At 38.1% G+C, this 16018-nt stretch overlaps 3 protein-coding genes and 3 non-coding genes across 6 annotated transcripts; 3 read left to right on the top strand and 3 right to left on the bottom strand.

The window, feature by feature from the left end:
* Positions 1-1771: 1771 nt before the first annotated feature.
* prp-8 (Pre-mRNA-splicing factor 8 homolog) lies at positions 1772-10109 on the bottom strand. The gene is made up of 10 exons (NM_066384.7): positions 9276-10109; positions 8984-9221; positions 8564-8783; positions 7747-8491; positions 6282-7698; positions 5049-6050; positions 4524-4996; positions 2770-4417; positions 2288-2647; positions 1772-2241 (listed from the first exon to the last, which is right to left on the bottom strand). Exons 1-10 carry the CDS (start codon positions 10103-10105, stop codon positions 2185-2187), a joined length of 6990 nt encoding a protein of 2329 aa, NP_498785.1. The 5' UTR covers positions 10106-10109; the 3' UTR covers positions 1772-2184.
* On the bottom strand, positions 6099-6239 carry C50C3.14. Its single transcript, NR_023959.1, has one exon. It is a non-coding gene; the product is annotated as a small nucleolar RNA C50C3.14 (small nucleolar RNA).
* C50C3.18 lies at positions 6123-6268 on the top strand. The gene has a single exon (NR_052494.1). It is a non-coding gene; the product is annotated as an Unclassified non-coding RNA C50C3.18 (non-coding RNA).
* C50C3.13 lies at positions 8810-8942 on the bottom strand. The gene has a single exon (NR_023958.1). It is a non-coding gene; the product is annotated as a small nucleolar RNA C50C3.13 (small nucleolar RNA).
* A 989-nt stretch (positions 10110-11098) lies between the features above and the next one.
* bath-42 (BTB and MATH domain-containing protein 42) lies at positions 11099-13027 on the top strand. Its single transcript, NM_066383.7, has 4 exons — positions 11099-11216; positions 11271-11539; positions 11590-12154; positions 12279-13027. Exons 1-4 carry the CDS (start codon positions 11156-11158, stop codon positions 12614-12616), a joined length of 1233 nt encoding a protein of 410 aa, NP_498784.1. The 5' UTR covers positions 11099-11155; the 3' UTR covers positions 12617-13027.
* Positions 13028-13143: 116 nt separating this feature from the next.
* On the top strand, positions 13144-15326 carry inpp-5K (Inositol polyphosphate 5-phosphatase). The gene is made up of 6 exons (NM_066382.6): positions 13144-13434; positions 13503-13714; positions 13828-13925; positions 13975-14225; positions 14274-14423; positions 14864-15326. Exons 1-6 carry the CDS (start codon positions 13150-13152, stop codon positions 15062-15064), a joined length of 1197 nt encoding a protein of 398 aa, NP_498783.1. The 5' UTR covers positions 13144-13149; the 3' UTR covers positions 15065-15326.
* Positions 15327-16018: the final 692 nt, after the last annotated feature.

Below are 16018 nucleotides of genomic sequence, written 5' to 3'. Positions count from 1 at the left end.
ATCTAATTCAACTTCTTCCAATCTTTTGTAAAAATCTATGTGGTTGTCGTTTGAAGAGGGCACGAAAATGACAAATGGGTTGAACATATGGTTGAAATGGCAAAAATATCTGTTTGCTTTTTGAGTATATTTTTATGAGAAGGTCATTAAACCAAAAATTCTCTGAATTTTCACATTTAGTTCGAGGCAATTTTTAGAGAAGTTCAGAAAAAAATAAATGGAAATTCTGAAAACAAATGTTGAAAAAGTTGAAAGTTCTGAGAAAATAGAGAATTCAATTTCCTATGTTTGTTCTAAATGTTCCGAAAAGTTCTGATTGAAAATGGTTCTGAAATAGAAATGTATTTGAACTGATACCTGGTTGCAAAAAGGCTCTCTCTGATTTTTAATGTATTCAAAATTTTGATGCAAAATGCAACTTTAGAAAGCAAATATTTGGTTGCCAGACCCAAAACCGTAATTTTGAATTAAAATTTTATTATTAAGTTTATGTATGAAATAGAAAAAATTTGTGAAGCATCGAATTGGTAGTAGGTACCGATCAAGATCCAATAAATTGTGGCGAGACCCAAGGAGTATGAGTCTTTAAAGATATGGGCCACGTTGTCATAAATAGGCTACTGTTCTAGAGTATAAATCTTCTGTTTCATCAACAAATATCACGTGCTTGGCACATTCGTGGCGAAATAGGAAAAACAATTTCAAGAAAAGAAAATGGGATACAATATTTGTCAAAACGAATCAGAAAAAATGTCATGAGATGTGCAAAGAATGGATTTAATGGCAGATGGAAATTGTAGTAGAACAAAAAGGAAAATTGAGAAGGTATTCTAGTTTTTCAAAAATTTTCATGAAAATGAAACAAAATCTATTTTTACCAGAACAATTCTGTACATGATTTAAAATTTTGCGTCTAAATTACCGTAACCGGTCTTAATAAGGCAAATTTTTATTAGACACTAAGAGGTGTGCGCTGTTGAAGATTACTATAGTTCTTTTGCTGCTCCGGAATTTTTTTTCATAATGTTTTTCTTGAGATGGGTTTTTTAAAAAATAAATATAGATTTATCGAAAAAACTTTAAATTAAATTCGATGAAGCTTAGAAAGTACAGTACTCTTTAAAGGCGCGTACCTTTACGCATTTAACGAAAAAATGTCGTGCCGAGACCGGGTACCGTATTTTTGGCGCTGAAATCGCAAAATTTCGCTTCTGGGTGATATTATTTTTTGAAAATTGAACAGTGCAGGCGGGCGCGATTTCTTTATGAAAAATTCAAAGTTTTTGGGATCTCCTTCTCCATTATTCGCAGCTCTAAAATCTAGCGAAGAAGTTGGATAGATACTAAGTTAGAAAAACAGCAACGTTTTTTCGTCACAAAGATGTTTATTTTTGTGCAGTCAGGGAAGTCTATGGAGTAAAAAACGAACACCAGCACACTGGCAGTTATAAATTTTGATTGATGGCTCATATTTTCGAAGTCAACACAGACACTTCAAAGAACAAAAAAACCGAGAGTGAGAACGAAGCAAAAAGGAATTTCCTCTCTCTGGCAGTAGTAGTGAAGCAATTCGTCCAGAGATGATGCTTAGTTTCTTTTCTAAACGACAGCTGACTTTCGGCCGTTTCCTTGAGCTTGTCGCTTTGTTTGCCCAAGATCATCATTTTCAAAATGTCGCGGTTCTTGATGACCTACGGACTCGGAAGAAGAAATGGGGCGGAGATTTGGAAAACTAATGGAGACCGCGTTTTAATCCCGAACACGAAACAACACGGAATGAAAAATGGATTCATGATGATGAGATGTCTCGTACGTTTTACCAAATACCTTCACTTTATATAGAAAACAAATAGTGGAGGAAGGTGGGAGAAACATACATTTCCCAATTTACAATTTCAGGGACCATGAGAACAAAAAAGAGGAATAAAAACGTCAAGACTAATGATAAAATTTCAGGATTAAATTTCTGACAGAACGAACCTTATTTGGTTGAAAAGGACTGGGAGGGGGTTTGGGAAAATACACACAGTGTTGCTTAGGAGATTCGAAGGGAAGAGAAAAAACGAGAGAAATAGATTAGTGATTAAAAAAACCAAAAAATGAAATTCAACAAAATGAGAATAAATTATGGAGGTCCTTAGAAGAGAAAAAATAATAAATTTTTAGATAAAATAAGAAAAATGATTATGCAAATGCATCCTCGCGATCGGCGCTTCCTGTTCCAAGTGGATCGTCGAATGCCTAAAATGAAAGAAATATTAAAATTGTTTAGAACTAGATCGAATACCTTAAAGTTATGGAAGTGAACCGGCCGATGATCTTCATGATAGTACTCCTTTGGATTAGAAAGACACACATCGAACTTCATTGCAGGCGACCAACGTTGACCTTGGAAATTGTAGTTCCACACTCCGTTTGATGGAACCATGAAGTATCCAAGGAATCGATCAGATAGAAGCATTTGCACTTTCTCATAGTGAGTTGGCATATATCCCTTTGGATTATTTCCTTTGTCGGTATTCGCTTTACCCCATTCATATCCCGATGGTGTAAGTTTATATGCAGTCAGAGAAACAGATCCAGGAGTGAAACTGCACGTGATCATCACTGTCTTTTCTCCATCCCAGCTGATGTTATCGGTCAATAGCTGAAATATTACATTTATCCAGGTTATCATTTCGTTTTGAGAATATTTTCTTCGGGATAATTTTTTTAAATGTAGCAAGTTCAATTATAATTTTTGACTACAAATATCCTAAATTATGTTACCTTGGCATGAGTTGTGACATCTTGTGGAGACAATTGTGGCAACTCATTTGGTTGAGTGTGCATCCATCCAAGTGGCTCAAAATCGCGAAGAAGCTCATGATCCGGAAGTTGTGTTGGAAGATTGACTTGCTGATGACTTCCAGTCTGTGGAACGAGGACAATGCACCGAATCTCCTTTACTTGTGGATTATCAGGTGGCGATACACCATACATGAATCCAGCAATCTGTGTTCGAAGATCCGAGATAGTGATGAACTTCTTGAGGATATTCTTTGGAAGAATATAAGTATATCCTGTATCCTTGACATCATCGGAATTGACATAGATGTGTTGAGTTCGAAGATGAAGATTTGTGGATGAAATAGCACGAACTCTCCATTCTGTACGACTAGCAAACGATGCTGTTTCGTAATTCGATGTAGTTGCTGTGATAATTTCATCTCCATGTTTATTGACAGTTCGTGTAGTCGTTGCAGTAACTTGACTCTGCTCTTTCGTTTGTTTCTCAATATCCGCAATCTGTTGACGTTGTTGGCTTGGCGCAGAGATTTCCATTCCAAGAATAATATCTCTGACTTCAGATTGAGTCAATGAAGCAACATTCACATTGTTCTTCTTTCCATAATCTGCCAGAATCATATCCTTCAGAGCCAATTCAACCTTGATCCAATCGTCGTCAGAAAGTGTGGGCCAAATATGATGAGGCTCGGTGATAGTAGTCTTGTCTGGTTTCAAGATAACTTTAGTCTTATCTGGATTAATGTGCATTCCACGCATGATAAGAACGACACGAGAGAAAGCAGTGTATGAAGAAATTGTCTTGAGCCAATCATCGTACAGATTGAACAACACCATCTGTGGCTCGGTGGCCTTGAGAATTAAATCACCGAATTTTTCAACCTTCATGATAGCTTGGAATGGTAACATGAGCTCAGATCCCTTGATGACAATATTCGGGAAATCGAGAAGATGCACCTCCAATGGATCGAGCATAGCTTTTCTTGTTACAATGATCTGGCGTGGTTGTTCTTCAACTGGAAGCGAACGAATGAGGGCAGCAACTTCTTCTGCTGTTTTCCACTTGGCCAACTGCGACAAACGCTTCTGTCCAGCCCATACGGATGTATGAATGATCTTGAGGAAAAGCTGACCAGTACGTGGATTGAAGATGAAGATGGCTCCGTTAATTGGCTTGGTCGTTAGGTTACCTTCGAATGTCTTGTGAATGGTGACACGGTAGACATTGGTATCATCAACGAACCAGATAATTTGGTTACTGAACAACTCTCCGTAGTTTTGACTTGTCAAATAAGGTTCAGTTGGTTCCGACGAGTAGAGTTGAAGACCCTTGCGAATACGTTCACGCAGCACATAGAAGGCTGGATTGGCTTTGATGATCTTTGCCATCGCCTGTCGAATCAATGGTTTCATTCCTGGGAACCAGTTTCCGTACGCAGAATATAGATTGTACGCGAGGTCGATTGCGATGAGAACTCCAGTCGGTGAAGGATAAATCGACATGTTATCAGTGGTATAGTCAAGGAATTTTGCACGGGCGTATCGTTCAACGTCGTGAGAATCATAATCTCCCCAACGAAGCTGCACATCGAGCCAATATTTCTGAGTTGTGGTGTTATCCATGACATCTCTGAAAAATTAAAATTAACTATTTAAAAGAAAAGTTCAGAAATTTTTGAGAAAATTATCTTTGCTAAAAGTATATCATTTTCAAACAACATTTCACATAAACTCACTTGCTGTCTGCCATCAAAGAAGGCCTAGACACATTCCACTTGTATTGAGCAAAGAGAAGTACGTCGGCACACGAACTGTTCATTTTGTAAGACTTTCTCGGATGGATAGTTTCTTTTTGGACTGTTTGAATCTCAAGTGCATCGAGTTCCTGATCGAAAACTTGACACAGATCCATAACTACTGACTCGTGAATCTTTTGCCACAAGTGAGCACGGAAGATTTGAATGAGAGAAATCTTGAGCGTCGGGATCTTTCCGTGCATGAAAATTCCAGTCAAATCGAGTTGTACTTGGAAACCGACGTAGACATTAGCACGGTTGATAGTTGGAGACCACCAGAGAGTGAAACGACGATTCGGAATTTGATTAAGTCCAGAACGTTGGGCGTTTGTCAGTTTCTTGAATTTCATCGACTCTTCGAATCCAGATGCACGTTCCCAGAACAAACCTTCCCATGTTGGGAAGTAGGTTCCCTAAAAATACACATATAAGACAAGAAAGCAAATTATATCTGTTAACACTTACCCTGAATAATGTATGTTCCAAAATTCCTTCTACTCCTCCAAGTGCTTGAATCATGTCTGTTCTATAGTTGTTCAAGTTCCATAACTTTCCGTCGTGTCTTTGATGTGTCCACCAGAATGGATTTTGCTTCAGAATTTGATAAGCCTTGAATTCGGTTCTAACACGCCATCCTTTATCGTATGCCAATGTGTGACGATCTTTTTGGAACAAAGTATTGATTCTCGGAATTCCACGATCCCATGAATCGTCGAGATCTTCCAAAGTGAGTCTTCTATTTTGAGCGTTGGCTTCTTGTCTCTTGAGCGCATATTCTGCCCACACACGAACAGAATCGACAAACTCTGCTTCCCAAGGTTGAATATATCTGTACAGATTTGGAATCAATTGGTCTTCATCGTGACTCATTCCGGAACGGAAGTGAGTGACACCTCCAGCTTCCGTTTGTTGCATCCATCGAAGATCAGACTGTGGGATCAAGACGTGTCCCATAGATAGCATTCCAAGTCCTCCGATTTCTTTTGGCGTATAGAAAACAACTGGAGGGAATCTTGAGGGCATTTTTGAGTTGAGTCCAATCTTGATTCTCGTTTGAATTTTATTCTCACATTTCACCAATAAATCCAAAAGTTCTTGAGTGTTCACAACAGCTTCTCTGAAGTAGGTCATCAATCCGATCAATGCTGTATTCCATTTGTTGACAATTTTGGTGAACGTTGTAGATCCAGAAGACATCAAAATTTGACGAATTCTGTTATGGAATTTGGACAATGACTCCTCATCGACCTTCAAGAAGCACTGAGCAGTTCTTTCCTTTGTCACTTCGTTTTGAAGATTCCATACACCATCACGATGAACAAACTCTTCATTAGCCGTACGACACTTTGGTAGAATACGACACTCGAATCCGGACATGTCGAACAACATGTTCGGGTTATCCTTACTGTACACTGATACGAATGAATTTTCCCACTCGACAGTTGTGATGGAACGTGGGAGACGGTTCTGTAAAATAACAAATATTTAAAAATCAAAATAGTAAATTCTACATTTTAATGTACGCCTGTCAAGTAGACCTTATCATTCAAGTTAAATGATGGATCTGTTCATGAGGCGGATAATCGCTTAATTTCCATTAGTTTTCGAGGAATTATCAACGAGCAGCCATCGAATAATTGCTCGCTTTCTTATACCTCGTGTTAAAATTTTAAAAAAATAATTAAAAATAAAATTTACCTTGATATCCCAGAAGACAGCACGACCCAAATTGACATCATGTTTCATCAATCTCATTCTAGCGTCTCTTGGCCAACACTTTTTGTTGTTATAACCGACAATATTCTCATTATTCGGATCTGGATGCTCTGTCAAGTATCTTTGAATCAAATCACGTGCTTCATCAGCACTGAAACGGAACATGATCCAAACTCGGTCGATGTACCGGCAGTAGAGACGAATAGGGTGACCAATTTCTGTGGCAACATCCTGGAATTGCAAGAACTCGTTTGGACATTGGGGCGGACCGGCAATTTCGGAAGCTCGTCGAAGTCCAAGAACAAGAAGATCAAGAACTAATCCATAGAATTGAACAATAAACGAAGCAAATTGTAGACCACGAATAATTCCGAAAGAATTGGTGTGGTTCATATCCTTATAGTTGATGAGAACGTTGTTCTTCGAAGTCATGTAATCGGCAATATTGTGATCCACAATCAATCTGAGCAATCTATTGAGAAGTGTCAAATCCATTTTTTCAGCAATTTTCTCCAATTTTGTTTCCATGATGACATTACACTCTCCTTCACTTGTCTCCCAAACATCTTGAAGATTGTTGAGACCTTGACACCATTTGTATGTAAGAAGCGGTGGTGGTTCAGTATCTCCTGGTTTCACCCATGCCGGGAACAATCTTCTCTTGTCTGCTTCATACCAGAGGTATTGATCGAGGTAAGCGTCAGTGACTTTCTCAAGAGGCTCGATATCGTAGACTGGAATAAGATGAGTGTAGAGATCCATAAACTCAATTCCGACTTCTTTGAATGCACGCTGCGTGAGCATGTGTCTCTTGATACGAGACAAAGCTTCGTGAGGATTATCATAAGCCTGTTCAATTAAAGCCAGTTCTTCTCTTTGGGATTGATTCAATCTATTCTTCACACTGTAACTTTCCTTCAGTCTTTCAAGAGCCAAAATAAGAAGTTTTGTGTCGTGTTTGTAAGAAAGTGGTGGGAAAGGAATCGGAGAAAATCTTCTTGATTCCAGCCAATGTACTGTAGTCGTGTAAATTGCAACAGCTTCTTCTGCAGAGATATATGGTCCGTCCTTCAAGTAATTGTGTTGTCTTTCTTGCTCTGATTTCAGGTATAATCTTGTCAATCTACCCAAGTTCTTCTTGCACACAGTTTTGTCTACTGTCGCTCCTCGTCTTACACGTTCTCTGTTGTAATGTGCCGAATTAGTCCACCAATCAGCCTTTGCTTTCACATAACGTAGAATCATATTTTCAACTGGAGTTGGCAGTCCGGGAACCTTCCATGGAATATTAGCCTTCCAACATCTCCACGCCTCTGACAAATGCTGAAGAATAACACGAGCCTTATTTTGTTTGATTCCGTCCGGCATCATATCCAGAATGTCATGCATGACAGCAGCACTGAAAATATTAATAAATAAATTCGTTTTCTTGCCATTTAAAGCTTACCGTAATTCAAGATCGAAATGAGATTCAACTCTTTGCTTGGTGACTGTCTTGGCCACTCCCTTTGAATGTCTTCCTTCGAATTGTCGAGACAACAGATTTCCAAGCCATCTCTCGAGCAGTGGTGTGATTCCACGCAAGAAGAACAACCAAACTCTCCATCCCGGAGCCCAAAAACCACATCCAGGTCCTTTACCAACCGGCCCAGTGTTGAAACGATAGTAGATGAGATGCTTGAGATCCTTGCACATTCTGACTTGTCTCATGAGCTTGTACTTGTAACGATACATTCCGGTCAGTTGACCGACGTGAGCAAAGATATATTGTAGACCATCTGCAAGTTGGTACGCATCGACGTTGTTCAAACGATACTGAACATGGGCATCAACAACAAGTTTTGTGAGACGAAGGATTTCTCTGCACAAATGGAATGCATTTCCGAAACGAGATTTCTTTCTTTCCTTTGTTGTCAATGTTTTAACTGGTTTCAAATTGAAGTTGTAATCAAGATGAAGATAGTTGAGATTCTTTCGGTGAATGAGCAAATTGAGCATGTTGTATCCTTGACGAAGAACTTGCAATCCAGCTTCTACCCAATCCAGGGTGGTTGTTTGGAAGAATTTTGTTGCCTTGAAGGAACGGAACAGATAACGACGCTTCTGGGGCTTCGGTGGACGATGTTTGAGAGCGTTCAGAACAAACACCTTGAGCAGTTTCTGATAAGAAACACGAACTTTCACGGGCATTCCTGAAAAATTGAATATATTATTTCAGCTTAGTATGCGAGAAACGAAACGAAAAAAATAGAAACAAAACTAACCTGCTGGACAATGTTCTCTATACCACGATTTGACAAGTGGTACATCCACTGCTCTTCTCGTTCTTCCCGATCGAAGATTGAATGGCCGAGGGGCCCATAGAAGTGCTAAACCATTAGCCGTGTTATCGGTGTAGAGTGGAACGTCTTCAAAAATGGGTCGAACATCTTCAGGCAGCTCCCACTCGTCTTCCTCTTCACCTTCTGGTAGATTTTCTTCAGTCTGAAAATGTTTTGACATACAATACGAATTGTCTCCAGTTTTATTTCTAGATATCACCGACAAAAAGGATGATTTCTCGCCTTTAATGGAAAATTTATATTGCGAATTTCGGCTACTGACTACCTTGTAAATTTATAGGAATCTGTTTATAATATCCGCATTTTATTTTAAAACATTGCTGAAACTTGTAAATAACTCACTGCTTTCAAGTTGCTGAGAACGATTGGATTGATCAATGGATCATAGTAGAATGCGGGAAGATCTGGGTCTTCAGTTTTGATAAATACAACTGAAGGAGTATGATACCATGAAACTTGAACAGGCAGCGAGCTGATCAGATTGTTGTACATGAATGGGAATGCAATTCTGTACTCGGTACGAATTGGAGCTCGAATAATAACTTTATTGATATCATTGAACTCGTTCCAGTCTTCATCACTGAAAATAATAAAATAGTATGCGTCATAACACAACTGGAAGCTTTTCACTTACGTATGTAAATCTTTTACCAATGGTTCGAACTTCGGGCCTCCTGGAATTGCAACGTTGAGTGCTTTAGCAGTGAAGAAACTTTTCATGTCAAACAAGTAGAAGTAGTTATCATCTACTAAATCGGTAAGCAGCTGATTTGCAAGACGATACAATGTGGACATCTGTGGAATACTGAATGCCCATTTTCTGTACGTTGGGCCGTTCACAAATCGAGTTGTTGCAAGAGGCTTGTGATCGTAGAACCATTCAGCAACAGCTCCGTCTTCTTCTGGATCTAGTTCCATTTGAATTGGCTCTAAAGGCTCGACATCCAGAATATTATCAGCATAATCGAGAGGCGGTTCTTCATCGTCAAATGGAGGGAATCTCATTCGCTTGAAATGACGACGATCACGTTTTTCTCTTCTCATCATAATCCACATCGTTCCCCATTGTGCCATGTAGACCGGCTCGATGACACGCGGAATGTCGTTGACAAAAGTGATCGCACCGGTGATGTGATACAGAACTTTTACATCTCTGATTTGTTCCCAGGGCATCGGCATGTTCTCCAGTAGCTTCAAAACGGCATGTGGCATATATTTCAAAGCACCGAGGTAGACTCTTTTATCATGACGATATTTGCGAGAAGTCATATCACCATGATCTCTGATAACTTTTCGGACGTGCTCAGGTGGCATTTCTTCTTTCTGCGTATCGGACATTCCAAACTTCTTTTTCTCCGAATACCGCTTTCCTTGAAGTTGTTTCCATTTTCGAGACTTTTCTTCCAGAATTGAATCCGGGATAGCATGTGGTTCAGTTTGGGGATGACCGCCGTAGTTGGCCATACCTATAACACACTATATAAAAATAGAATTAAAACTAATCAATGAGTTGACGAGCAAGGAAAAATAAGTATTACTGTAGAGAAACTGGAAAGAGAGATTTGTCTTTGTTTAGACTGTAAGATCACATGAATTGATAGTTGGAATTGTGCATTACAGTTAATAGCGCACAAAATTTACATTAAAAAACGGAATTTATTCAGACTGAACCAGAAAATCATGAATAAAAACCGATAATTTCTATTTTCGAAAGTAAAATTTAAATTTCCTTAAATCTAAACAACGCGCGCAATTGTGTCGAGTGGAGCGTCGTACTTAGATCTGCAGGTGTTTGAGGTTACGGTGCCCGGTAATTCAAACACTCTTCGGCGTAATGTTTCGATCAATAGACCCGCCTCTTCTTGGCAGCCATTATTTGCGTTCGCGTTCGCCGCCGCCGAGGAAAGACATCTGCCCGAAAAAATTTATTGATTTTTCGAAAACTTATTGGCATTTTCTATTGCCCTCAGAATCTGAGTAAAGCTTCTGAATTGCAACTTTTCCTTTTTCAAGTCATGTGACTGGGGTAATATCATTTTTTCGAAACTGTTCCGAATTTTGTACAAATATCAATTTTTCGAAAAGGAAATTATTTCCAAACTGTCATTGTTACCCATTTTATATTGAAATGTACCACATTTATTCCTCATAGACGAGTTCATGAAGATCTCCTTTTGAAAACTTTAAAAACTGTCCAACTTAAAAAAAAGGTAGTATTTTCGAATATCAAACGGCGATTTCGTAATTTTAATACTTTTCTAATATGTGTAATTTTTCGTAGATCGGTTTCGAAAATCGTATTGCTTATTTCGTAACTCTAACAAAGAACTCCTGCTTTTCGTAAATAATTCATTCGCGGAGTTTCCCAGTTGTTGTGTCTTTTTGAATTTAATCATTTTCTTTTATTTTTATCGAGATTATCGGGAATAGCTTTCTTTTAATTGAATTTATTTTCAGAATAACCTCTTGCTCGCTCAACTTATCAACAGAGGTAAAACTTATTCGCAATATAATATGTCTTCACGTTCCTCGTGGTCATCCACGGAGCAGATTAATCGCACAATCAGTTCCAGAGGTTAGTGAGAATAGCTCAATTAATTTGAGAGTTTAACATTATTTTCATTTTCAGCTGACGATCTTCCTCCACAACCTCGCCGTCTAGAAGTAGTTTCGAAGCAAGCAACGCGTGTGACGGCACTTTCTACAAAATTGGAATGGAAAATCGAACAATTTGAGAAATTGATGAAACTAATCAAAAACGGTTCGAATCTTATTTCAAGAATGTTTAGTGTCCCTGATGCGCCAACAGTTTGCTGGGAACTTCATGTGTATCCAAATGGAAAGCGTGATGAAGATGTGAATAATGTATCGTTTTTCTTGAGACAAGTTGGATTAGCCGTAAGTTTCATTCATATTTTCTATATATAAAATATAAAAACCTTTTTCAGAGAGGAGAGGAGCCCATCATGACAGAATTTCAAATTTATGCTCTCGATGCTAATAATCAAAGAGTCAGTGTATGCAGAGATACCAAAGATTTCACAAACCAACAAGGGCGTGGAAAGTTCCAAGTTTCGCGTGATAAGATGCTTGGGGCACTTCGATCTGACGGAACTCTCTTTTTGATTTGTGAAGTTGAATACTTCCCTCCTGGATCAAAAATATCAGTTGAGCCAGTTGTGGACGAAGATGTTAGCACAGAGGAGCAAGAAGAAATGCCTGAAGTAATTGTACGCGCAAATAATCGAAGTATGTGGGAAGATGAGCTATTCACCGATTGTGTGATTCATGTTGGCAATAAACATATAAAAGCCCATCGTTGCATTCTGGGCCAAAACTCGCCAGTGTTCAAAAGCATGTTCTCATCACCAAACATGATCGAAGCACAGAAAGGAGAGATTCACATTGAAGACGCCAAATATGATTCGGTTCGAGCGATGGTCGAGTTCATGTATACGGGAGCTACTGAGTCACTTGAGTCTCAAGGAAATATTGACGAAATATTGGCAATTGGTAAGTTTACAATTTAAAAAAATTTGGTTAATTTTATCGGAGTAAATTTTTAAATTGCATATATTTCGTGTACTGGTTTAGTTTCAGAAGAAAAATAGTGTTTTCAATTTATTGTTTTTTTCAGCTGACAAATACGAAGTTCTGATGCTCAAAGACCAATGTGAGCGCCTTATCGCACAAACAATCAACCTGAAAAACGTCACACAAATTGCCATGTTTTCCGATACATATACTGCTGATTACTTGAAGTCTGCTGTGATTCGCTTTTTGACGACACATCACCGTGTGGTTATCAAAACACAGGATTGGATCAGTCTGAAGAAAAGTCGTCATGAGCTCGCCAATGAACTTCTGGAGGCTGTTCTGTCGACAGATCAAGACGATGACGATGTAACATCTAATATTCCAATCAGTGTCTCTCCACCACCAGCGAGGAAACGTCTCCGGCGTAGTGCAAAGTGATAATGAATTGATTCAATAGAAAATTTTCATATTTTCCTTTTACTCAAAACTCAAATCTTTAATTCCACATTTTCCATTAAATGTATAGTTTTTAGCAGTGCTTTCATTTCTCTGTACTACTTGCGGGTTTCCATGAATAGTGGTTGTCCTCCACCCTCTCTCTTTTCCTCCCGTTTCTATGTCACACAAAGCCCCTTCTTTAATCAACGGATCAATGCCATCATAATTATCGTTGTCATTGCCTGTAAATCTCAAGATCCATAATATCCATTCTTAACTTGTTTCATCACTCAACACCGTTTCCAGATCCCGCTTCTCATTCTTTTAAAATAGTATCACTGGAGTATTTCGTTCTGTGGTTCCTTTTTTCTAAATTATCGTTTCAGCTCCTTATTAATAATGAAAGGATTTTACTTGTTTGCTTCAAATATAGCTATATATATAGCAACAGTATTGGATGCTTTGCCATTTTTAATGTTTCTAACCCCCGATACTCCACAGAAATGAGACTAACCACTTATCCTTAGATAACAATGGATTGGAAAATAACAATATTCACATACAATCTGGCCATGAAGGCGTCGGATTCCGAAGCAGTTCATAATATGCTCAATGGAATGATCGATGATCACACTCATTTAGTTGCAATAGGATTGCAAGAAGTAGCTCACTCTGAGACAATCGGAGGAGCCGTACTTACATGGGCAACGACCATAGCCTCATGGATGAATACAAATGGAAGAATGGTTCTTCTGGCAAAAACATTTCAAGCCACGAATCAAGTGTTGATTTTCGGAAGGAAACAACTTATTGGGCAGGTGAGCTAACATAAAATGGGCGTAGTTTATTTTTCGAACATTTTCACTCGAATTATCCAATCTTTCAGATAAAACGAATCGATTATCGCTTCCAAAGAAACACAATGGGTGGGTTAACAGGACATAAAGGATCAATTGGTGTACGTCTTCAACTTGCAAGCCCCTACTCAATAGTATTCGTTGATAGTCACTTCATACATGGCCCCGAGAATTACGGGAAGCGCGTTGAACAGTATCATACCAATAGAAATTGCTCGTTTCCAGAGGATAAGAGTGTCAGGTAATTGGATCCGCGAAAAATGAAAATAGTTCGATAAATGTTGTGCTACGAGTCGTGGAACTTGAGATCCTTCATAATTTCCATAATAAGATGACCTTTTTTTATTGTTTCAGAGCAGCATTCTGGTTTGGTGACTTCAACTTTCGCGTAGAAGAGGATGTGAATACAGTCATTAGAAAAATCAAAAATGGAACTCATCTAGAACTACTCGGTAATATAAATATTTCCAACGACGTGGACTCATTCCTCACAGCTTCCAGATACACGTGAACAATTGAAAAGAGCATTAGTTGAGCGTGATGCATTCATTGGCTTTCACGAACAACCGGTTACATTTGAACCAACTTATCGGGTTACTGTAGGCACTACAGAGCAGGATGGAAAACGCGTTCCATCGTGGACTGATAGAATATTGTACAAAGGAGATGGAATTACTGGATTGTCATATACTAACAATAAAAAAGCAGTGGCAAGTGATCACCTACCTGTAGTTGCAATGTTTAGAGTTACTGTACGTAAATGAATTAATATATTAATCGATTGATCAATGTTATTGCAGGCACCCGCTGCACCAAAACCACAATGGGAAGTAATTTTTGAGCATCTACCCACTTGGTACACATCAATTCCATTAGTTGGAAGATTCCAAGTGAATGAATTATATTACAAAGAAAATGGAAGTTATCGTGATTGGATTGGAGTTTTTCCGGTAATACATTATTATTAATAGTCAGACAGAAAATATTTTGGAATTTTCGTGGCGAAAATATGATATCTGGTCTCGACGCGGCAAATTTGTTAAATGCAAAGAGATATGAGCAGAATTTTTGCTGATGCGGAATTTTCATTGATTTTTTATTGTTTTTTTTTTAAATATAACAGTATATTTGTTAATTTTTTTTAAAAATCGTGTAAAAACTATTTTAAAAAACGTATTAAAGGAAGAAAATTCCCCAACAGCGAAAATTCGAAGTTACAGTTCTCTTTAAAGGCGCTCGCCTCTTGGTATTCAACAAAGATTTGTCGTGCCGAGACCGGGTAACATATTCTTGGCACGAAAATCACAAAATTTTGTGGTTAACTCGCGTATTGGTTTTATTGATTGGACACTACACCCATTATTTTTATAAAATTATTGATTCATTTCAGTCCAGCATCAACGACTGTACCACTGCCACAAATTGGATCTATGCTGCCACTTGTTTTGAGCAAGTAATTGAAGGTAGCAAATTTCTGGCTTGTGAATTCAATAATATTCCTGCTGGAAACTACCGTCTTGGATATTTTTCTTGTCATCTTCATTGTCTTGTTGGATTGTCAAAAGTCTTTCAAATAGTTGAACAACCATAGCTGTATTATAATATATTATACCGTATATCTTCTATTAATATGGCCTCCCTATTAGACTTGCACTCACTATTAGTATTTCCCCTCGGAGACCTTCCGAAAATTAGTATGGTACTCCCTATTAGTGTTACACTCCCTAATAGTCTTGCGTTTACTTCTTTGGTGCAAACCCTCTTTAGTAATTTAAAGATTTTTATAACACTTATTGCTTATTTTGCAACAGTTTTTCACAACAGTTCTACGAGATTAAACGTTTTTGAACTTATATGTTACAATTAAAATCAAGTTTTCTGAATTTTCACATAAGATTCGAGCTTTTTCAGAAAAAAAACTAGTAAGCTCAAAGTCAGAAAAATGTTCTGAAAATTAGTATTGCACTCCCTAATAGTCTTGCACTCCCTATTAGTATTGCAAGCGGGAAGACCATCGAGAAATAGTATTGCAGCCATATTAATAGAAGAAATACGGTAGATTTCATATGTATTTTTTGTACAAAAAATCGATATTTTAACCTCGGTACCGGAGGATTTAATTTACTTGCCAAAACTCGTAACACTTAATTGTGATTTAGTCAAACATATACTATAGTCCGGTCCATATCTGTGCCAAACATATTAACTAGTGTACAATATTATTAATAAAGTGATTTATTTCAAACTTTATTCATATTATGGATTCAAAATTAGCAGTTTTTCGTTTCCACAGTTTTACCTATTCTTTAAAATAAACTACCTTCAAAACAAATTGTGAACATAATTTTTCCGAGCCATTCCCAGTGAGGCCACATCTGTGTATTGCACCCAAAAATCCTAGTCCTCGAGTTCTCGGCCATCACGTGAAGCAGGCGCACCCAGCACTCCACAGTTATTGATTCAAGAACCGATGACAATTGTGCACATTGAGCATCTTTACACTTTTAAAAATTGCTATCAAACATTGTTAAAATAGCCAGCTGCT

This window comes from Caenorhabditis elegans, chromosome III, assembly GCF_000002985.6.
Source record: "Caenorhabditis elegans chromosome III".
Taxonomy (NCBI): Eukaryota; Metazoa; Nematoda; class Chromadorea; order Rhabditida; family Rhabditidae; genus Caenorhabditis; species Caenorhabditis elegans.
Note: the sequence above shows the minus strand (reverse complement) of the source record. Positions and strands in the feature narration are given on the sequence as shown.

Coding starts and splice junctions, on each gene's coding strand:
- prp-8 (NM_066384.7), bottom strand. CDS start 10,105: ATGGCCAACTACGGCGGTCATCCCCAAACTGAACCACATGCTATCCCG. Junction 7,699..7,746: donor CATTTCGATCTTGAATTACG/GTAAGCTTTAAA, acceptor TAATATTTTCAG/TGCTGCTGTCATGCATGACA. Junction 6,051..6,281: donor CTGTCTTCTGGGATATCAAG/GTAAATTTTATT, acceptor GTTATTTTACAG/AACCGTCTCCCACGTTCCAT.
- bath-42 (NM_066383.7), top strand. CDS start 11,156: ATGTCTTCACGTTCCTCGTGGTCATCCACGGAGCAGATTAATCGCACA. Junction 11,540..11,589: donor TGAGACAAGTTGGATTAGCC/GTAAGTTTCATT, acceptor AACCTTTTTCAG/AGAGGAGAGGAGCCCATCAT. Junction 12,155..12,278: donor TGACGAAATATTGGCAATTG/GTAAGTTTACAA, acceptor TGTTTTTTTCAG/CTGACAAATACGAAGTTCTG.
- inpp-5K (NM_066382.6), top strand. CDS start 13,150: ATGGATTGGAAAATAACAATATTCACATACAATCTGGCCATGAAGGCG. Junction 13,926..13,974: donor AACTCATCTAGAACTACTCG/GTAATATAAATA, acceptor CACAGCTTCCAG/ATACACGTGAACAATTGAAA. Junction 14,424..14,863: donor ATTGGATTGGAGTTTTTCCG/GTAATACATTAT, acceptor GATTCATTTCAG/TCCAGCATCAACGACTGTAC.